This window comes from Cryptomeria japonica, chromosome 2 (assembly GCF_030272615.1).
Source record: "Cryptomeria japonica chromosome 2, Sugi_1.0, whole genome shotgun sequence".
NCBI lineage: Eukaryota > Viridiplantae > Streptophyta > Pinopsida > Cupressales > Cupressaceae > Cryptomeria > Cryptomeria japonica.
The window spans coordinates 27,339,120-27,363,835 of record NC_081406.1 but is presented as its reverse complement, the minus strand read 5'-3'; the positions used below and the strand labels follow the sequence as shown (position 1 = coordinate 27,363,835).

Sequence of the window (24,716 nt, the reverse complement as noted above, 5' to 3'; positions counted from 1 at the left end):
GTTGAAGGTTTGAAATACAACTAAACAACACAGGTTATCGAATAGAATTTCAGAAAGGAATTGTCAAAGTTCATGACAAGAATGGAAAGTTAGCTACTACCAGGACACAAACAAAAGGTAACACATTTCACCTTGACTCAACTCGTAACAAGTGTTTGTATGCAAAGACAGATGATACCTGGTTATGGCATACAAGGTTTTGTCATGTAAATTTTGATAATCTGATCAAAATAAATAAGAAGCATCGAGTAAGAGGTCTACCGAGTCTTGAAAAACCAGAGAATGCTATGTGTCGAGGATGCCAGATGGGTAAGATGACAAGATCAAGCTTTACAAGTAAGTCTTACACTTCTAAGGGAATTTTAGATCTAGTGCACACTGACCTTTGTGGTCCTATGAAAGTTCAAAGTTATTATGGTAATAAATATTTCATATTATTTGTGGATGACTATTCAAGGATGATGTCAGTAATGTTTTTAAAAGAAAAATCAGAAGCTTTTCAAATGTTTAAATGGTACAAGGCAAGAGTTGAAAATGAAACAAGAAGACAACTGAAATGTCTGAGATCAGATAGAGGAGGAGAGTTCACATCTGATGAGTTCAACTTATTCTGCAATGATCATGGTATTAAAAGACAAGTCTTTACATTGAGAACTCCACAACAGAGTGGAATAGCTGAGAGAAGAAACGGATCTATTGTGGATTGTGCTAGAACACTGATGATTGAAAAGAAGGTGCCACAAACATTTTGGAGAGAAGCAACAAGCACAACAGTTTACACCTTGAACTGAGTACAATTGAAGAAAGGTACTTTGAAGACACCATATGAAATATGGTATGATAAGAAACCTAATGTAAGTTATTTTAAAATCTTTGGAAGTAGATGCTATGTTCACAAAGATGATAGAAATGGCAAGTTTGATCAAAAAAGTGAAGAAGGAACATTTCTAGGTTATTCTTCTAGAAGCAAAGCATTTAAATGTCTGATGAAATCATCTAACAAAATAGTAGAAAGTGCAAATGTGAAAATTGATTAATTTGCAGAAAGAAATGATGAAGGAAATTCCAAGGAACCAGAAGACTAGGATGAATTTGTCTATGTTCAACCAAGAAGTCTTACCGAGAAGACTGTTGAAGAAAATGAAGAGAATATCCAGTTACCGAGTGATGAAGAAGATCATACAAAGCCTACTGAGCCTGTATTAGCCAAGTATGTCAGAAGACATCATGCACCAAGTCAGATTATAGGAGATAAGGATGATCCAGTGATGACAAGGAACAAATTGAGATAGAACACATGTTTGATATCTGAATTTGAACCGAGAATAGTGAAAGAGGCATTTAATAGTGAAGATTGGATAAATGCTATGACATAAGAGATTGATCAAACCAAGAAGAATGACACATGGACACTAATCCCAAGACCAAAGGACAAAAATGTAATCAGTACAAAGTGGATTTTCAGAAACAAGCTAAATGAAAAAGGAGAGGTCATTCGAAACAAAGCAAGACTAGTTTGCAAAGGTTATGCTCAAGAAGAAGGAATTGATTATGGTGAAACTTTTGCACCTGTTGCTAGACTTGAAGGAGTAAGAACATTGTTGGCCTATGCTGCTTTCAAAAACTTCAAGGTATATCAAATGGATGTCAAATCTACATTTTTGAATGGAATATTAGAAGAAGAAGTTTTTATTGAACAACCTGAAGGATTTGTTGAAGACAATAATAAAGATCAGGTATGTAAATTGAACAAAGCTTTATATGGTTTGAAACAAGCACCTAGAGCATGGTATGAAAGATTGCACTCTTATTTGATTAAGATTGGTTTTATAAGGACAGGTGAGAACATCAATATGTACACGAAGAATGATGAAAATGGAATACTGATCTCAGCCATATTTGTTGATGATATTATATTTTATGGAAATGACTCTTTATGCAAGAACTTTGGAAATGAAATGAGCAAAGAATTTGAGATGTCATTAATTGGTGAGATAAAGTATTTTATAGGTCTACAGATACTACAAATGAAAAATGAGATTTTCATTACTCAATCCAAGTACATAAAGGAAATCTTGAAGAAATTTGGAATGGAGGATTCAAAACCAGTAAGTACTCCTATGACTACCAACTGTAAATTATCAAAGAATGATGAATCTGCATCTGTTGATGAGACACTTTACCGATCCATGATTGGAAAACTACAATATGTTGTTCACAATAGACCAGACATAGCACATGTAGTAGGTATAGTTGCAAGATTCTCTGCAGATCCTAAGGAAACACACATGACATCAATCAAAAGAATTTTTAGATACTTGAAAGGCACAGAGGATTATGGCTTAGTATATCAAAAATGAAATGATTTTGATTTAAAAGTTTATACTGATGCTGATTAGGCAGGCAACATTGATGACAGAAAAAACACAAGTGGAGGAGCTTTCTTTTTAAGAGAAAGACTAGTGAGCTGGCTTAGCAAGAAACAATGATGCGTTTCACAGTCAACAATAGAAGCTAAATACGTTGCTGCAGGATTGAATTGTACCAACATTGCATGGATCAAACAACTGTTGGAAGGTATAAATGAGAAAGTTACTGAACCAGTAACTATATTCTGTGACAATACTAGTGCCATTAATATTTCAAAAAATCCTGTTATGCACTCTAAGACAAAGCACATCTCTATCAAATATCATTATCTTAGAGAAGAAGCTCAAGAGAAGAAAGTGGTGTTGGAATATGTTAGCACAAAGGAACAAATAGCAGATATCTTCACCAAGCCACTAACAAGGGACACTTTTGAATATCTCAGAAGTCAGTTAGGGGTCCTACCCCTATCTTATACTCACTGACCGAGTTCGGTGAAAGCATCAATCCGATGACTCTAGTGAATATCTTTTAGGAGTTGATGCTGCATTATACACTTTAGGATGTTTTCTAAAGGTGTATAAGAATTATTATAGGAAACAATACAGGGAACAGGAATTGAAGACAAAATGCTCTAACCGAGACTGAATTGATACACAACAAGCAGGAAATCACTTCATATAGGAAGAAATTATGTTTTAGTTCTTTACTTTTTGGCATTGTTGTCAAAGGGGGAGAAGACTAATATCAAGGGAGAAGACTGAGAGAAGATTGATTGAAGATTGGAAAGAAAACTGAAGAAAGAGGAGAAGTCTAATGTATGGGGGAGGGCATTTCAGCATTTTAGAATCACAACAATCCGAATCTTTTAAGGTCAAATCAATTGGTTTTGCCATCAATGCCAAAGGGGGAGATTGTTGGCAATATTGCATTATAGCAGACAATGAAAGATTGTTGGCATTTCATAAGGATATTGAGAAGGTTGTTGATGATTATGGATATAACTGATTGAAGATGTTTATTGTCTTGATATTATTATTTTGTCATTGATGTCAAGAAATTGATTTTCTAATTCAGTATGATGTTGCCATATCTTGAGAAGTATGATTTGAAGATTATAAAGATGTCGGTAAAAGACACAGGAAAGAATATGATGAATAAGGGGATGAATTAAGGTATTCAATGGGCAACTACTACCGAGTCAGACAATGATGAGATCATGATGTTTAGATTGTTTTAGCATCATACATATGTTGTAAATTGTAAAGGTTAATACTATACCATGTTACCAAGCAAAGAACCTAGTCAATAAACCCTAAGGAACCTAGTCGGTAAACCCTAAGGTTATCGCTATCGGTTAATGAAGGGGAAATGTCTACCAAGTGAAGTTTAGTATTCACCAAGTTGCCACCGAGTTGTAACCGAGCTATAACAGAATGCATTAAATGTTTGCATGCGTTATTTAATGAAGGAAGCTGATGAGCTGGAATTGATTAAATGATTGGTAAGCCGTGGATGAAGTTTGTTAATGAATCTAAGGAAATGGAAAGTCGGCATGAAGATCTACAACGCAGATTGAACCGCAATACCCTGGCACAAGTTCCAAGACTAATATGCAAGTTCCAAGGTAGGGTAAAACATTTTTAGATTGAAAGATGCATTGAACCTGAACAAGATTGAAGATCTGATGGCTATGATTGATCATGGGAAATGTGATCAAGGAGATTAAACAGTTACCTAATTGTTTATAAATAGGAAACTGTTGATAAACAATGTATGTGGGCAAGTGTATGCAGAGGGATGCTACATAGTGATTACCGAGCACAGAAGCTTGAAGACCTATTTGAATAACAGAGTATAGAAGCCCAACAGATAGACAAGATTAGTTCTATGTCTAGATTGTATTGAACAAATAGGAATCTGCTTTAGCATTTTAGATGTGAAGTTGTAGATAGATTTTTATTATTTTTATTTTGTGAAAGTGACAAAAAATCTCTTAACCGAGTGGACTTAACAGTCTTATTTGTAAAACCCTCTAGCAAGGTGACATTCTAATTGAGTGTTTGAAATCCTTTAACAAGGTCACTTCTAACAAGGTGAAGATCCTAACAGATCTGAGGGAAATCCCTTAATCGGGTCACATCTAGCAATGTGTTTGTAATCTTTAATAGGATTTGCTTTTAACTGAGCATACTCTAGAAGAGTATATTTCTTAGTGGGTCCGAAATCCCACAGTAGTTTTTCCCTATTTGGGTTTCCACGTTAAATCTGGTGTTATGAGGTTTATGATGTTTATATGCTTTTGAGTTTTGCATGTTTGACAGTTTTGGTTATATTACTGATATATATGTTACTGAGGTTGAATCTAATGTTTTAATGGAAGATTAAGTTTGTATGATTCACCCCGCCCCCCGCCCCCCCCCCCCCCCCCCGAACTCTCATCTTGTTGGCTATTGGATATGTACTTATATTAAGTATCAAAACTATCACTAGTTGGCCCTCTACCTGTAACCCTGGGAACTTACCTGCTCGGGCAACCACCCAAATGACATAAGAGGTGAAAAATAACTTATTTGTTTAGTGCACCTCCTTCATCTGTTTACATATGTAATCTGAGAGGATTTGGGCCCAATCAAAATACTGCTTCCCTATGAGGATGGTAGTCATAAATTGGAACATCTGGGGATGGAAATGCTTGCAACCAGGCTTGCCAAAGGCCTTGCTCAGCATAATGATTAAATCCCTCAGGGGCTCCCTAAAATCTGCCCATAATACATCTGTGACCTTTAGCCTTGTTTTTCTTTCCTCTTCTAGCTAGTTTTCATTCATGTGCCTCTTGTTTGAGGTCACATTATTATTCCACATTCCCAAGGCTTCTTCTTCGGTGGTAAGGAGTACTTCATCCCTTGTAGGGATGCCAAACACAAATCCTAACATGTTGAGGGATAAGTCAATCACCATCCTACCCTGTGTATCTGTAAATTTCCTGGTATCTGCATCATAGAATTGTGTGATTTTCATGATGAATTCGAGGGCCTGGACTGACTGTGGGAAGATAGTAGCCTCCACTAGGCCTGATCTTTTGATTCTTCTTAATGTGGCCTGTGGCCTTGGTCTCTCCAATTGTGTTCTGATATCCTCAATCTCGATATGCCCTATTTCAGTGTCTATCACCCACTTGATCTGATCGTCTAGCTTTGACACATACACTCGTCCTTGGTATTGGTACTTCATTGTTACATGAAGTTTGTCTATTTCTTTGCCTCTATTGCTAGAATTTGGGTCCATCTAATCACTTTAACCTGCAATAAAGAACCAAGCATTAATCCATCGTATAAAACATTAAAAACATCATCCACCTCGAGACTCCGGGGTTCTGGGGTAGAGAATTCCCTTATTAGACAAATGACCTTGAAACTTCAAGGTTCTAGGGTTCCAAGGTAGCTAGGCTTGAAATATAAACTATGAAACTTAAGGGTTTCAAGATGGGTAGACTGGATAGAGTTTGGAACTTCGGGGTTCCTGGATTCTGAGCTTGATAGATGAGGTTAACTTCAGGACCTCGGGTTTCGGGATCCCGGGGTAGGTTGACAAGACACCCAAAAAGATATTCCGGAACTCCGAGGATCCAAGGTTTAAACATGGTGACCCCAAAAGGATGGACTTCGGGACTTCGAGGTTTCGGGGTCGATATGCACAATAAACATAATCATCCTCGGGACCCTAGGGTTCTGGGGTTCCGAGGAAGAACAACCTAACCTAGAACTTTGGGGGTTCGGGGTGGAAAACCTAGGGCACGCGAAAAACCAAAACGAGATGGAAAAAAAACCAAAAAGGAAAAACAAGAAACCCACAAAATAAAAAGATCTAAGCTAGAAATCAACAAGAAAAAGCAAGAAATTCACCAACTTGGTGAGAAAAAACATGGAAGACCACATAAGAACACCCGACAAGATGAAAGCGCGAAGTTAGGAGGTTGCAGCTAAGAGCTCTGGAACGTCGAATGCACAAATGAGATTAGAAAAGCTCATTCTCCTTATTTATACCCCCTCGAACTTTGTCTATATGATTGCCTTAAACAGGACCTCGGGGTTCTGGGGTTGCAAGCAAAACAAACACCAAAATCCACCTCGGGGTTTCGGGGTGGCACAAAAGAAACATGTAAAACAAGCAAAAGACCTTGGGATTCTGGGGTTTTGAAGTTTCGAGGTATAAGACAAAAAGGACCTCGGGACTTTGGGGTTCTGAGGTGAAAGACACAAAACGACCTCGGGACTCTGAAGTTTCGAGGCTTCAACAAAAAGAAAAGGACAAGGCACAACTTTGGAACTCTAGGGTTTCGTGGTTCCAGGGTTGCACACCAATAAACAAACAAAGGAGACCTACCTTGGGACTGTGGGGTTCCGGGGTTCCGAGGTTGCCAGACAAAACTAAAAACAAAGCAACAAAAAATAAAAGAGAGACCCATATTTTCAACATAAGGAAACTAATGGGGGTTAGGTATGTAGGGCATAACAATTCTCTTGCAATAAATTATAGCACTCCATTAGCATAGTAGTGTGAGATTTTAAGTGCCTGAATTTTGGCACTCCGTAAGTTGATTCACTTAATCGCTGTGGTATTAAGTTCAATGCCCTATTTTATTTCATGTGTTTTAAAATAAAATTTAGTACTCTATAAACATAGAGTATTAGGTTGAATGCCCTAATTTATTTATTTCTCACAGCTGAAACAAATCAACTTATGCATACAAACATGTCAAAGGAGATTGAAAGCCTCTTGTTTCTGAGCATCCTTGTTGATGTGGTTGCCCAACAAGACATGCCGGAAGATACATGGTTGGCCCATAATGTGTTTAGGACTACTTCATTATTTTCTAGGATACAAATAATTGACTAACGAAGTTAGATCATTTCGGAATAATGTTTTGAAAGTAAAAAATAAAAATTGCAATTGAGAATGAAATTTGTTCCAAAGTGGACTGCTCTCCTATCAAATCTACTAAGATTTGACTCACAAATCCCAACAGAAAATGCAAAACCAAACAAGAACTAATAAAAAGTTAAAACAAATTTCTAATCCAAAAAGCGTTGTCAAATAAAATTTATATCAATGCAATATAAGGCAATAAAAAAGGCTAATGTAGAGGTAGATATAAGAATAGTTTAAAAACTATTAAGTCACTTTTAAATTTAGAGCTAATATTACAGTAACCATTCACATAATTAAACACTAAACCTAATTCAATTGTAACCATTATTAAATTAGGGTTAATGTTTCAATAACAAGCTAACTTTAATTGTATATGAAATTTTAACCCTAACAATAAACCAAATTGAAGTGTAACTATTTAATCCAAATTTTAACTCTAACCCTAACCATAATGTAATTCCAATCCTAATTGTTTATCAATATTAAATAATCTCTAAGCTATATTCTTCAATGTAAATTTTATTTACTAGTAAGGTTCAATTTAGTTTCGTTTACAGGACAACCCATCACACAATGTTAACAACTTCAGTTACGAGGTGAAGTTCCTTTCCTTATCTTTATACATATTTAGAATTATCACAATTCTTTCTAGATAGAATTTTTGGATTGATAGGACTAATTGGACAGATGTTGACTGGCAAAAAAAGATAGAAAGAAGTATTGAAGGGAAAGAAGCACGGGTTAAAAAAAAAAATTCAATTGTTTTGAAGACAAATTGTGTATCACTTAATTCTCATCCATTTTGTTAACAATACATTTACAATGACAACAATAGAAAGAAGTATTGAAGGGAAAGAAGCACAGGTAATTTTTTTTTTTCAATTATTTTGAAGACAAATTGTGTATCACTTAATTCTCATCCATTTTGTTAACAATACATTTGCAATGACAACAACCACACATTGTATTTTATATAATTGACACATTGAAACATATATTACTATGGGCGTACCCACTGCACCTCTATTTTAGTGCAAGCGCTAGTTTTAATGATTTCTGATTTATTTCATTAAAAGACCATTTTATGTTTAAAAAAAGGAAAATCCTACAAAATTTCTTGTACCCTTGCATGCTTTTAAAGTTACAGCACATGACTAGTCGTCCCTTTCCGCTCTTCCCATAGGTATGTATGATTTAAAAGCGGATTCTTGCTGAAAAATGTCGTTGGTGTGCAGTTAAAAAATCAAAGTGGGTTTCTTCAGAATCCGGTGAGAAGATGGTTTTCAAGGGCGAAGTTGAATTTGACGAAGGCCCACCTGACAATTTCGATCCAAAAAATCCATACGCAGATCCAGTGGCATTTTTTGAGTACAGAGAATACCTCGTGCGTGAGAAATGGATAGGCATTGAGACAGCCAAGATTCTGAGGGATAAAGTGAGATGGTGTTACAGGAAGGAAGGCGTCAATCATCTCCAGAATTGCAGAGAGATTGTTCGTCAATATCTCGAGTCCACCAAGGGCATCGGCTGGGGGAAAGACGCTCGCCCTCCTTATGCCCACGGCACCGATACTGCTAAACCCTGAGGTATTCTTCTTAATTCCATTTTCCACTTCTGGGTATTTCTATACATTATGGGTTTCGACTGTGGATTACTCTTTATTTCGTATTTTGTAATTTCAGTGCGTTTTACTTACATTTGGTTGTAATAATGTAATCTGTTTTTTGATAATCTAGATGTCATTTTTTTAATTGCTAAAATTTGGCGTAGTGTATTTGCATTTATTCGTAATGATGTATTCTGCTTATTTATACATCTTTATGTCATGAAATTTGGCCTGTCGGATTGCTCTTTGTTAATATGGTTAATATTTCATGCGTTAGATACCACGAGCAAAGTGCATTCGCGGCTTAGTGGTTTTGCGCGTATTGTTGACATGCCTTGTGGCGGGTTTGAACTCCACAATTTTAAATCCTGTATTTTGTCAAATTTTAATACTTAACATGATTTGTCGGGATTAAAATTTGACACAGGGGCTCCAAAACAATGTCATTTGTGCAACAGCTTGGGCATTGTTTAAGGTACAGGTAAAATGTTTTTGTGGGGGTTTAAACTTTTGTTGGGAAAGCTCAAAGACTATCATTTTAGGCTCTAACCATTCACTAAAACAATCTTATGGTGAAGAATTGGACAGCCTTTGGGCCATTAATATGGTTACATTCAATGTCTACTGCTAGATGCTTATTTGGCAACGCATAAGGGTTGGAATAAGTTGATACGTTGTCATAAGTTCATCCATAGGATCTCTCATGACTACTATAATGTGCGTAGTTTTTTCTGTGTTTTTAAATTCCTTTTCTCATCTCCTAGTTTGTTTTTGGGGTCGTTTTCTTGGACAGTAGAGATATAAGAATGCCAGAGATTAAACCCTAAAAACCATGAGTCACATTGGATGAGCCGAGGATGATGGTCCGGGGGACACTTGAGTTCAATAACCTAATAGTATAATGATATGTAACCAAAACTTAAATATGTTACACATTCATGAAGACAGCAAGATAAATATTGGTCATTTATTCACTATGAACATGAATAGTATGTATAGGTACACTGAATACAACAAGGAGAACGACAATTATTGTGATTAGGGATTATGGAAAAGATTCTCAGCCAATTTGCCTACTTGGAAAGAAATGGGGACTATGGACAAGATTCTTAGCCAATTTGCCTACTTGTAAAGAAATGGGGACTATTAACAAGATTCTTAGCCAATTTACCTATTTTTATTCACTCTTTAGATGTGTGATCCCCATATAAAGATTGAATTCAAATACATATACAATTATAAGGAAGTTTGGTTACAATTAAGACCAGTTGTTATGATTCTGCAATGATCATGAGTCACCTTGTCTATTTCTGTGTTAGTTAGGCTTTTTCAGGCAGGTGATTTTTATTGCACACAGCTCTGCCTCTGGTGCTTGGTGGTGCTACATAATTAGCAAAGGTAGATAGTGCTGACCCAAGGTGTCACTGATTTGGGTATGGCCTAGTATAGTGGTGTCACCTTGGGGAGTCAAGCGAGTGATGTCGATCTGGGAATGGCCAAATGAAATTTCAAAATTAGTGTTCGAGCTGTCTATGTTGTGCTTGGATCAAACTATGACTACTAGGCAATAGATGAGTCGTATAATAAAATACAGGTACGATTCAATTTATACTCCCTAATCCTTATTTCAAGATGTGAAGAATGATGGCCCTTAAATGTAGGAGTTATAACAATGGTCAAAATAAATAGACAATAGAAATTAAGTAACATTTCTTTTGTACTTAGAGTGGATTATTGGGTCTCATCTTTGGTGAAGAGTGAAGACCCAAAATACTTAATCCCTTTGTCTCATTTTAGTTTGGCATATCTTGGTTGAGGGCATGGGGTATGCTTGAATCACATTCATAAGGTTTGTAAATGTGGACTATGCTTTAATATACTTTATATAATCATCAGTCCACAACCTTGTAACATGTACATAGGAGTTTCAGACTTCTTATTGTGGTGGAGATACTTGTACTTGAATCATGCTCTCACAAGTGTGATTGTAAGTATATCACAAACTCTTCTACTACTTAACCACTTCATTGAAATGAGGTATGGTAAATTAAATTATGCTAAGCATAGGTGTTTTTAGTAGAAAAGGAACTTATTGTCAACTTCTTAGGGATTTCTCTCAAAATATGGCACAATTAAAATGTGTTGCAAGATTCAAAAGCACTGCCATCCTCTTTCTCTAATTCTGTTGGAAGGTGTTTTGTAGTTTGTAATCAACCTTGCATCATTCTTTTCTTTCAACAATGATCAACTACTTAACCTCTTCGTTGAACTGAGGTACATTAAATTAAATTATGCTAACATACGTATTTTTGGTACAAAAAGAACTTATAATCAGCTTCTTAGTGTTAGTCCCAACCGGTGCTGAGAGGGGAGGGGTGCATCAGCACTATACCGGTTTGTTCCAGATTTAACCTTAATCAAAACTTCTATTCAAACTTAACACTTATCAGTATAAGCGACATTAATAAGAAACATGCACACATAAAATCAAACATGCATGACTACCAAAATTTATCACGTGGAAACCCAAATGGGAGAAAACCACAGTGAGTAGAAACTCACAAAATCTGTACTCTTCTGGAGTACGCCTGGTGAGGAGCCATCTTTGTTAGGAGATTACAAAGACACTGTTAGGTGCCACTCGGTTAAGGGATTTTCTTTAAGGCCTGTTAGAACCTTTACCCTGTTAGAGGTAGCCTTGTTAAAGGACTTAGGATCATCATTTAAGATGTCACCCGGTTAAGGGATTTTACAAAGGGACTTGTTAAAGTCCACCTGGCTAAGGGATTTTACTGTTGTAGTTATTAGAAAACAACAGAGAAAATGATTTGCTGTAATAGCTACTCTTAGCTTAATCAGATCCAAATGAAGCTCTTCGGTTTGACCACCGGTTACACTTGCTCTACACTCTATTGGTGCTCTGCATTACACTTGCTCTGCACTCTACTGGTGCTCTGCATTCTTTCTTTGCTCTTCACACTCTCTTCACCACTCTGCTATTCACTTAGCAGTTCAGCCCTCTTCTCACCTTGCTGGATCGGCTCTCTTCAAAATTGCACTTTGCAATTTTTACGATTAGTCTTTTTGGTTTTCGCCAAAAATCTTTATACCATATTTTGCCAACACATACCCACTGATTTCTCAATGAGTTTACACCTAACACTCGGTAGATTTGAAATTCAAATTTTTCCAAATCTTCCCGCACTCTCTTTGCGCGCTCTCCATCAATCTCGCTAGCAACTCATCCTTATTTGCCTTCGCAACTCATAATTTCACTAACCTTTGGGTCGTGTTTTGTCTCTTTAATGCGAACTGGAAAATCTGCACAAATCTCACCTTTAACTAGTTGTTAACTACTGTAGACTTCACTAGCCGTTTGTTTGATGATATCTCGCCATGACTGACTCACCTTTGGTCATCGCATCCAACTTACCGGTCACTGTTCCAAGATTCGGTGGATATCATTCTTCAACCTGTATCACCGGTTCACTGGTGTAACTCTTCATCTTTTGCCACCGATCACTGATCATCAATCAGATTGATCACTTGTCTGTCTGTTGATTTTAGGTAATCAGATGTTAATCTAGTTACTTAAGTTATAAACAGATTGAGAATAAGCAGAAATAACAATAAGAACACACAACACAAGATGCAAGTACCTTGTGAAAACCTCCCTCTTTGAGGAAAAACCCAACATGAAAGATTCAGATCAGATTCTTAATCATGAGCAGATTACATGAATCAGATTTCTTATCTGATTTGGTTGCCAATCTAGGGCAGACTGAACCTAGCATATGCAGCTGTAGTGTGTCTTCAGGGAGAGCAGAATATCGACATCAATTGAAGAGAGAGATCACTTAAGTATAGCGCATCACCTTGCCTAGCAAGTTGTCCAATGGATTATCTCTCTAAGATGCCCGATTCGCTGACTGTTCTTGCATAAGGCTGATCGCACTTGATAAGGATATTTGTTTTGTAGAATGAATCTTGTTTATATACAAGATTCATGTTCAAGTCTTCTAAGTCTTATTTTACATATTTCACTTTGCACTTTGGCGCCCAATTTGGGGCCTACATAACTTGCAACTTGTGACACATTTCAGTTGGACCCAGCCCTATAAACATAAATTGCTTAACCACACGTTACATTTAGGTGTGTGTTTCACACGTTTCATGTGGAGGAATACATAATGTGTTGCGTGTGAACATTTATGGGTCCACACGTTAGGAAATGGTCCTGTCATAATACAACGTATGGTTATTGGGCCCAACCCTTTGTTGTTTGTAACTAGGTAAGATGGGTTCGGATTGCCTTAAGGCAACAACCGAACCCATATAGGACTGGGTCCTAAAAGGGGTAACGTGCCCCCAAGCTAAGGTCAGTCCCTTTAACCTTCACGCCACCCTAAAATACACCACGCCTCAATAAATAAATTGGCGCCAAAAGGAGGAAGGCCGACTTGGATTTAATAAAGGTTAAGACACATATAAATAAAGTCAACTTGCAAATACGATCATTCACTTTATCTCTCATACAATCAGTGAAATAGCTCTGCAATTGAAGTTGCGAAATAAAGGAGAGGATTGTGCGAACTTGTTCAAAGAGATAGAAGTCATTTGGTATTCCTTGATGAAGACTTGGTGTATTTAGAAGGGCAAATCCGATATGATAAAAGGAATCAAATTTGAAGAGTCAAGCTAAGTATTGTATTGATGCAATTAAGATTGAATATATAATCTGACCTGTGGGTCTTTAGTGCTGGGTTTTTCCTCCTTGGAGGTTTTCCCAGGGTATTTGTGTTGTTCTCTTGCTCTCTTGTTTTCATTCTTGCATCTACTTGATTATGGTTTACTTAATGCTAGCAAATAATTAAATGTTAGAAATCTGATTACTGATCTAGGTCACAAAATTAACACCCATTACAAATGAACAATACATAACTAATTCACATGCCACATAGTAAGAATGGGTCTAGCCCTATTACTTAAGTTGAATTCTAATGTTGCCTTCGGCAATCAGAATTCAACTTTTATTTTTCTACCTAGTTACAAAAACCAACACTCCCTCTCAACTAGGGAGGAAAATAAATACATAATCAGAATCTTTCAACCAGATTACATGATTAGGGCCCAACCCTAAGTAATACATACAATATGCAATTTGAACACAAGCTTACACCATATGGACCTTTCCATGAAATTCCTCTTGCAATGCTTGCAAAGAATGAATCCAAAACTTCATAGCTTCACACTTTCCTGGGCCCTGCATATATCATTAGAATTTCATGATCTTTCATCATGCACATCCACAAAGGAAGAAAGAGACCTTTCCTTATGCATTCCTGCAAGAATGAATACTTAGATATATACATAAACATACAACATGAATCATGCACAACCACAGAGGATACAATAAGCTTCTCCATTGAGAAGAACGACCTTGCACTCCGCAGAGGGTGAGAAAGAACTACCACCTTGCACTCCGCAGAGGGTGAGAAAGAACTACCACCTTGCACTCCGCAGAGGGTGGATGATACACCCAATGTATCATAGAATAAAACAAGAACACCCGTTAGTTTCAACATAAAATATGATAGAAGAAAGGAAATAACTTTGCTATAATCAAGTAGAGATCATACATTAGACATATTCTATTAAATCCATCATTAGAGCTGAAACACAAAGTTTAGAAAACCAGCAATAAAATTTACCGAAAAAGGTATTTTGACAGTATCATGAGACTCCCTCTAAAACCCTATCTAGATGATAAATCCACAACAAATTTCCTAACCTAAAGTTGGAACCAATCCTAAATCTAAAATAGAATTTATCAAATTTGTATCCTTAATAAGGAGAAAGTTTGAAAGTTTGAGTAGACTTTCAAATCTAGATCCGATGGCATGAGCTGAAGTGGGCCTTCTTGGATCATGCTTGTAAACCTGATAATTTTCCTTCTAGAACAGCTGTAAGGATTAGTTTCCAATACATCATTACTGAAATAAAACAACAAGATCAGAAGTTTTAACTTAAGGATGGATCAACAAACCAATAGATCAAAAGAGAAAATCTTCACGATTGTGGGGATTTGATACTTCATTTATGTTTGCATCTTCTTGCTCGTCCTGAGTTTGACAGTCCCTTGCAAAGTGGCCAAGCTTGTTGCATCGGAAGCATCGGATGTGAGATAAGTCTCTTGGTCTCTTCCTTGAATGAGGGGTAGAAGAGCTGTAATCTCTATTTCTCTTGAGATCATTCTTCTTCCAATGGCTGCCTTCCTTCTTAGCCAAGAGGGCATGTTGCTCATCATAAGGGTTCTTAATTTTTCCTTTCGCAGCCAGCCGGGACTCTTCTTGAATGCAAATCTCCCATTAATTGATCAAACTTAGGAAGCTCAACTCTGGCACTGATTCCTTGAACAAACGGTTCCCAAGAGGGAGGAAGACCATTTAGGGCAGTCATAGATAAGTCACTGTCTTCAACGCTCTTCCCAACGGTAGCAAGCTGATCTCTTAGCTCAGAGATTCTCATGAAGTAAGCAACAACAGGTTCTTCTTTCTCTAATTTGATGTAAGAGAGCTGATTCCTTAAAGCAAGTATGTAGCTGGTATTGTTGACTTTGTACATCTTTTCCAATGTGGTGAACATCTCCCTAGTGGTCTTCTTCATGGAGATGGATGGCACCAAGTGATTTTTAACAGAGTCTATTATTATCCTTTGAGCTTGGAAGTCCTTCTTCTTCCAATCTTCTTTCTCACTTTCATCCTCAGGTTCCTTAGCATTCTTGCCAACATATTTAGCAAGATCATTCAATGCCATCATTATCTTGACCTTCCAAGAAGAGTAATTTGTGTGACCTTCCAACCTATCTTCAGCCCTGCTATAAGAAGACATGAGGACTAAACCTTTGAACAGCAGGTTAGATAGGAGCACAAATCTGATCACAACCTCTATATAAACCTAGAACTCTGAGACCATGTTGATTTTAGGTAATCAGATGTTAATCTAGTTACTTAAGTTATAAACAGATTGAGAATAAGCAAAAATAACAATAAGAACACACAACACAAGACACAAGTACCCTGGGAAAACCTCCCTTTTGGAGGAAAAACCCAGCATGAAAGATTCAGATCAGATTCTTAATTATGAGCAGATTACATGAATCAGATTACTTATCTGATTTGGTTGCCAATCTAGGGCAGACTGAACCTAGCATATGCAGTTGTAGTGTGTCTTCAGGGAGAGCAGAATATCGACATCAATTGAAGAGGGAGATCATTGAAGTATAGCGCATCACCTTGCCCAGCAAGTTGTCCAATGGATTTGCTCCCTAAGATGTTTGATTTGCTGACTGTTCTTGCATAAGGCTGATCACACTTGATAAGGATATTTGTTGTGTAGAATGAATCTTGTTTATATACAAGATTCATGTTCAAGTCTTCTAAGTCGGCCTTAACTAATTTCCTTTATTTTACAAGTTTCACTTTGCACTTTGGCGCCCAATTTGGGGCCTACATAACTTGCAACTTGTGACACGTTTCATTTGGGCCTAGCCCTATAAACATAAATTGCTTAACCACACGTTACATTTAGGTGTGTGTTTCACACATTTCATGTGGAGGAATACATAATGTGTTGTGTGTGAACATTTATGGGTCCACACGTTAGGAAATGGTCCTGTCATAATACAATGTATGGTTATTGGGCCCAGCCCATTACAAATGAACAATACATAACTAATTCACACGCCACATGGTAAGAATGGGTCCAACCCTATTACTTAAGTTGAATTCTAATGTTGCCTTCGGCAATCAGAATTCAACTTTTATTTTTCTACCTAGTTACAAAAACCAACACTGTCTAGAGTCTTCCGGTTGTGTATAAGACTACTAAACTGCAATCTGAGTCACCTCTTGTGACTGCATCATCATTTCATCTGCCAGTTTTAAGAAACTGATCTCAACACCTATTGGGTGCTTGACTGACCGGTCAGCTACTCTGTTTATCCTTCAACCGATTAGTCTTCTACCAACATACTGCTCAAGTGTGTCAATAATGCATATTTGGGAAGCACTGAATCCTCCATACTGTTTGCAGCCATGAGTAAACCATTGGGGTTTACCACACCTCCTTGCCTATGAGCTTGGCCTTATTCACCGATAAGTGTTAGTCATCAATGACAATACTAACTGATGAATTGGTTGTGCCAACAGCATTAGTTATGCCAACACTTAAGGAGTGCTCTCAAAATTTGGCACAATTTTAAATGTGTTAAAAGATCCAAAAGTCACTGTAATCCTCTTTCTCTAAATTCTATTGGAAGGTGTTTAGTAGTCTGTCATTAAGCTTGCATCATTCTTTTGTTTCAGTAATTATCAGCATATCCTCCTTATGTATGCCAGTAATCTCGTCTTAAAGCTGTTTATTTTCTCTTGCCACTTTTTCAAATGCTGCAGAGGTGAGCTTCAATTGTTATATTGACACTAAAGCCTGTATTCTTTGGTTACTTTTCTAAAATGATGTGCTTTATGGCTGCAAATTGCTAATACCACTATAGAAATTAAAATAGTATTTGTTAGCTAAAAGTGGGAAAAGTAGTTAGAAATAAATTGGTTTGGGTTCAGGTTTGTGGATTCAGTCAAATGTTTTTTGGGGTTGGTTCATCCACACAAAATCATATAAAATTCAGAAATATATACATATTTGCAGCAGCAATTAAGTTTAGAATACCACATATTATCATATAATAAACAAAACCACCATAAAAATATTTTTTTTACAATTTCAATTAGTCAAAACTTGAATGTCTATTAAAAATAATAAAGTCAAGTGTCAACAATCAGCCATCATTGTTCAAGCATTAGCATCATATAGGTCTTCAAAAATATCATCATCACCATCCATATTAAATCATGTAGGTACTTTTATATTAGAAAAACCACAAATAGTGCCATTGAAACTCATTCTCTCTAGTTGGCTTGTCCTCAATATCAAGCACAACAAGTTGGAAAGTTGAGGTTTCCAAGTTAGTATGTTCTGGCTCAATATTCACCTCCCTTGTGTACCCTTGTAGCTACTTTGTTTTTCATGGAAGGAGGCGCAAGTTAGTTGCACTTTACTTAGCGGACAAAGGATTATGTGCTCCAATTTCTCTTAGATGTAGGGGAAAGGACCCAGTAGTCGTGCACCCTAACTTTGCGCTTCTCAAAATCCTACTTGGAAATTTCGAATCACTCCGATTTTTTTACAGCAGCTTACTTGGCAAGTCCCCTGCTTATAACTAAGGTTTCAGGGCCACATCATCAAATATGATGCCACATCAGCATGCTTTTTGCCAAGGTGTCCAAAACAGCCCCCAAAAAAAGTGAGACCAATAGGCGTGCAAAAGAGACCCCAATAGTTGTGCAGCCGATGTGGCATCACCTGATTGGTTACTTTTTACAATATTAATACATTTCTTAACAACTATTGGTACATTTCCTAACAACTGTTGGTACATTTCCTAACAAAAATTGATATTTTTTGTTTCAAACAATAGGTTTTATTTGTTCAATTTTTGGAACAAAAGGTATCAACAACCCTCACAACAATTGGAACATGCTCAACTACTGTGTCCTTTCCCCTAGATGAACTAGCAATCTATTGAAATAAAATTAGAGTTAGAGTTATAAAATTGAATATTTTTTAATAAAACTGACTTGTGATAAATTTCGTTGCAAGAGGTTGTAGATGTGTGAATGATTGGCAATGGAAGTAGCATCAATTGTGAATGAATAGTCTACAAATTGCTGCCTTGTGCCCTTGGTTAACTTTATCATCTCTATATGAGGCAACGGTTGTCTGCACATAAAGGGTCTCAACGCTATAATACTAGGGATTCAATGCAAAGGAAAGAAGATTTAGTGGGGTGGTCATTTGGTTCCATTTTTCTTTAATGGTTTGTGTAAGTGTTTGAAAAGTGTTTCTTTGGGATCTTGCTTTCTCTTATTTATGACCTTCATTTTCTCAATCATTGGGTTGATGCCATAATATATCCCTCGCAAACAAGGCTTATCCTTGTTGGTACAACAGATTATACTCAAAGTAGGATCGGTGAAACTCAGGAGATTTTTAAATGATCCTACATAATGTCATCCAGGTTCATTTGCTTAATATTTGTTGCTCTCTCAATGCTAGATTTCCCTCCATACAAACCAATTTTGATTGATGGCCATGCTAATAAAGTGCCTCCCTAACCTTTACAAGTTGTATCAAAACAATTGTGCTGGAGGTAGAACCTTTTTAATTTTATAGTTTGCTGTTTGATTTGCTTTTTTATACTTGTTAATATATGCTATGACTTGCTTTGATAGTATGGGTAGATTATTTTTTTTCTTGGGTAAAGTTTGATGCCCTATCTAAGGATGCCATACAAATGGACTTTCAGTTGATTGTATGAGGTTGAATGTTTCATACCACACCCGTTGCAAATCCTTATATAATTCCACAACACCCAGAATTATTTGTACCATATCAAATGGAAGAATTTGGATTTGTTTTGAAGTGGGGTTGGCCCATAGAGCTAGAATTGGCTGCCATTGTAATCCTAATGGCAACAAGCTGGATGAACAACCCATTTGAAACAAATGAAAACAATTTTTTTATATAGAACCTAACCATTTAATAAATTTAAGCATATGCATAATAACAAAACAAAATTTCAAAATAAAGAGTGTAAAACAAAAATGCATAAAGAAATCTAAAATAAACTTACCTCTTTTGTAAAAATCTTTCAATTTGTATGAATAGTAAGGCAATCGAGGAATCTTCACTGATCAAATCTTCAACTCTATTCATGCAATAGCAAGCAAGAATGAATGTTCAGCATGAATGAATGACTTTTGTGTTTTGCATTCATAATGAGGTAATGTAAATAGGGTCTTGCACACATGGAACTTGGAAGAATAGCAAATCAATCACTTTGCAACCTTCACAATTAATTTTCAACTCAGTTCATGCAAAAGCAAGCAAGAATGAATGACTGTTGTGTTTCGCATTCGCAATGAGGTTCACAATTTTGTTTTTGGCTTTTAAATCTCTTAGAATGAACTTTTCAAGTTAGAGTCAAATGCCTTAAAAAAGAACCCGCAAAAGTTAAAAAATCTGTTGCTTTTGAAAAATAAATTGAATGAATGATTCAATAATCGGATAATTACATTGAACGATATACACACGTATATATAGAAGTTACAAGACGATGTTCTATAAATAGAACTAGTCATTAAAGTGAAATCAAATAAGCTAAAAAGCTTAAAAAGCTAAATATAGCTTAAAAGGCTAAATAATAAAAAGCTAATTTAACGACTAAAAAGCTAAATAGCTAAAGTCGACAACTAAGATGATTGCTAAAAGTAGAAGATGACCTTTATAGAAGATATTAATATTATTTTAATGCCCTTCGTAATGGTCATCGTACTCAAGACCCTACAGAAGACATTGCAGGTGTTATGATCACAAATGCAAAGACCATCTGCTGCTACGGAGACCCTCCTAGGATCTGCAGAATGTAAATGACCAAGAGTACCAAAAGCCATCCAAGTTAATGTAGCCTTCACATGCAAATTAGAGATCTAGCACACACTAATTACTGAAGCCTGAAACCATGATTTTGAGGAAAAAATCAGCAAACCCTTTTGCAGAAGAATACCATGGTTGCAGATGTTTGCCTTGATAGGTGCGACCCAAACTGACTGCAACAAAGCTTGATTTTTGAGGAGAAAAATCGATCAAAACCAGAGAACTTTGCGAATCACAAATCCCACGCGAACTTCGCGTATTACAAATGATTTTTGAGGAAAAAATCGTAAAACCAGCAAACAATTTTTGAAGAAAAAATCGTGAACCTAGAAATCCCACACAAGCTTTGCGGATGACAGATAATAATTTTTAAGGAATAAATTCTAAAGCCTGCGAACAATTTTTGAGGAAACAAATGTGAAAACCAACCAAACCCGAAATTTGCCTATCACAAAGCATAGAAGGCTGACTCCTTGTCTCCAGAATGCTCTGCAACATGAGCCTGCTCTTGTTCTTGAGACCTCTGATTTTTTTTATAAAAAAAACAGAAAAATATAAACGATTTTTTTCCCAAAAAAATGCAAAAAAAAAAGGGGGTAGAAACCCTAGGTCGGATGTACAGCATAAACAGCACCCAAAAGACACCAAAATTCCCGACGTCTACAGAATTACCAGAAATCGCGGACTGTTTTTAAATTCCAAGGCAAATTCGCTGGCACAAAATTCAAGGCATGGAAAGCGAGGCACCTAGAAAAATCCAAGACCAACCCAAAAAATCTCTCGAAAAACCCACCAAGAATCTGAAATCAGAATGCAGATCCGACAGCTCAAAAATTGAGGCACGGAAAACAATGCACCTAGAAAAATCTGACAATGACCTAGTTGACGTCTTGAAGAACCCACGAAAAATTTGCAACTAGAATAAAATTTCGACTTTATCTAAAGGGTCAAAACCCTAGTCGAAAATTGTAGAAACCCTAGGAAAATTATCAACCTGCAAAAAAAATCCTCTCAGGAAGAGAAAAAGAACCTGCTCTTTTTAAAAAAAAAAACTGCTCTCTTCTAAAAAAAAAAAAACAGTTTTAAAAAAATCTCTTAAATAAAAACTTCGAAAAGTTTTAATAACAAAAACTTTCGAAATTTTTAATTTCCATGCTCTGATACCATGAAAAATAAATTGAATGAATGATTCAATAATCGGATGATTACATTTGAACGATACACACACGTATATATAGAGGTTACAAGAACTAGTCGTTAAAGTAAAATCAAATAAGCTAAAAAGCTTAAAAGGCTAAATATAGCTTAAAAGGCTAAATAATAAAAAACTAACTTAACAAGCTAAATAAGTCGACAACTAAGATGACTGCTAAAAAGAGAAGATGACCTTTATAGAAGATATTAATATTATTTTAACAGCTTTCTGTTGGATTTGTCACCAATTATCCAATATACATTTGGGTCTACATGGGTTCTCCTTTTGTCCAGTCTGAACCTATAGGCCAAAGTGCAACACCTGGCCGCACCTATTAGTGGCAGTAGCAGAGTGTTAAGATAGAGTATGATTATAGCTCAAGTTGGCTTGCAATTTAGGTTGGTTTGTCACATTGAGATTATAGACGATTTTTCTACCAATGGTTAATTGTATTACCATCTATTATCCGCTACTGATTGTTGTTTTTAAGTGCATCTTATTTGGAGTTACAGTTTTTTAACCATGTAAGTCAATTTTTCAAATATAAGCTTGTTACTTTCATTTCATTGATGATGCACTGATAGACTGAAGGAATGTATTATTAAGTTTTGCTTTCTTATTTTTTCCTTTGCTGATATCAATAGAGGTTGGTTTTGGTGCTATTACCCAAAAACCTTTAAGATCCCGTAGATTTCAATTTTTGGATTAACCATTGCTGTTTTCTTCTAAGAAGGTCTAAAGTTTAGCCATGATTGCAGGTCACTTTGTGATTGGATGTCTAAAATTGAATTGCTTTGATTTTGCTTGTCTATCCTTTCAAGAATATTTTGAAGCTCTGCATTGATGGTGATTATTAAGGATCTGTAAACCTTTCCCGTTCGATTCGATTTGCCATTTGATCTTCTGCTTTATTGCCTGTACTACATGTGAGCATGAAGAAGAGTCTTCCAAAGTTTACTAGTAAATACCTTGCTTCACATAGAATGGAATATAATTACCAGTTAGGTGTTCCTTTTTCTGCGTTGCTCAGGTCACCCAATTTGACTTACTGGAAATCTCTAAATTTTCCATTTTTATTTCATTTGGTAATTTAAGATCTAGGGCCAATTCTCATCACCAAGCCTCATTCTTGGTTTCCTTCGCATTATTTGTGGCAGATGAACAAATCATTCTACCTCGTCTGTCTTTGAGATTTTCTCCAGCATCAGTTGCACCAGAGTTATGTTTTGAAGCCCAGTTATAGTTGAGTTATGATATTTCAGATAGTGGGAGGCAGTACACTTTTGTTCTTCTTCTGTTTCATAGGATTCAACTTTCCTTTGGCTAGACTAGCTGTTGTTGGTACTTATTTCTTGAAATTTTGCTCTCTTGTTCAATATAGAGGGTCAACTTTTGAATCCTCCACATATTGACGTGCAAGGGGTACTCACTAATATATGGCTATGTTTTCTGCTATCTTTTTTTTTAAAATTTCATATGGTGGTGAGCAAGTCAATGGCTATCCTATACACTAGGTCCTCTGAGCCTCATCTGCCTACCTTTTTGGTAGCATCAAACATAATTTAATGTTATATCGGGTGGGAGATCGATATGGAGGGACTTTAAAGCATATAGCTTTGGAGTTTTGATCAATAGTATTATTTTTTTTGGTCAGTAATAAGAGTATTATTAATTAAAAAGAGTCTACATCTTGCACGAGAAAGTTTAACTTCCAGTCACCCAAAAAACCACCCAACTAAACCACCCATCAAAAAACCAAGGCCATCTATCTAAACCACCCTTCCAGATCATCAACCCCACACCCATCACATAGTCAATTTGAGCACCAAAAAATTGCTCGTTTAAGCAGATACAGTTCAGTTTTAAACAGGAAATTTTAAAACCCTACTCCTTGTCTGCCCACCGAAAAACCGTTTTACATACATGGATTAATCCCACCCAAGCACATTAACATAAACCATTAAAGCTAACAGAAAATTATTCTGAAGTACTTGGGATTACTGCTAAGGCTTGCTCGTCAACCGCCTTCCTCTTCCTTGGCTGCAAACTTTACGCTCCACAGCCTTGCCCTCCTCTTTGGCTTGGTTCAAAGCTGCCTCAACGTCCATCAGCTGCACAAAAACCTTCAAATCTTCCCAACTCCGTCTTGCCTCCTCTCTGCAGCGCGCCTTGAAATGCCCTTCTGGCCACCTCACAAATGGAATGCTTCTTTCGAAAGCCTCATGATGCACATTCTCAATACCTTCTCTCACATTGAACCCCACTCCTGGTATCGCCCACTCCAAGCGTGAATCCATTCCCAAAAGGTATTCCTGTGGGACTACGGCCTCCATAACCCATCTAACTTGCTCCACTGAATTCTCTAGATCCAAGCCCCACGCCATTATTAGAGAGTATACATCCATGTTCGTTCTGTATCTATGCCTTGAATCACCGAAAGATTTGCCCAGAATCAACTGTATGCATTTCACCAGTCTATCATCCTTAAACCTAAACATCCCGTTCAGTCTTCTTTCTAAAACAGAGCCAAAGAAAAGGCAAAGCTGCTTTTCTGTTTTCAATGTAAAGTTTGCTTCCATGGCTGCCAACTTCAACAGTGGTACCACCTTATTTCGAGCATGTTCCAGGCAATTAACACCGCCACAGACAATAAAGGTTACTCCTCCAATAGCTCCCACTGATTCCAAAAAAGCCTTTTTCATTAATGCTCTGTAAAGATTTTGCTCCGCCACCTTTCTAAAATCTCTCATCGGGATTTGGCATGCTTATCAATACACCTTCATAATTGCAGGTTCATTAAGGCTCGTACCTGCTGACACAAGTTCAAACATCCTCTTCCAGCAAAATAAATCTGAAATCTTCTACCTTTGTGCCACTAACTTTGTCAAATGATACTGCCCACTTAGAAAGTATATCCGCTTCCACATTCCCCATTCTTTTGACGTGGCTAATTTGAAAGTCTTCCAAGGTTGCCAACTCCTCTACTATGGTGGAAATTGTATTTTGCAAATACCAAGCATCAATATTTCCCCTCATGATTGCTTGAATAATGATTTGGGAGTC

General features: G+C 36.6%; 1 protein-coding gene across 1 annotated transcript in view; it reads left to right on the top strand.

Moving 5' to 3' along the window:
• The first annotated feature begins 8,393 nt into the window (after nucleotides 1–8,393).
• The window catches only part of LOC131048519 (NADH dehydrogenase [ubiquinone] 1 beta subcomplex subunit 10-B), a 34,387-nt gene continuing 18,064 nt past the window's right edge, over nucleotides 8,394–24,716 (top strand). The window contains exon 1 of the mRNA XM_057982487.2: nucleotides 8,394–8,885. Coding sequence (XP_057838470.1) covers nucleotides 8,576–8,884 — 309 coding nt within the window. The 5' untranslated portion in view covers nucleotides 8,394–8,575 and the 3' untranslated portion in view covers nucleotide 8,885. The remainder of the gene's footprint in view (nucleotides 8,886–24,716) is intronic.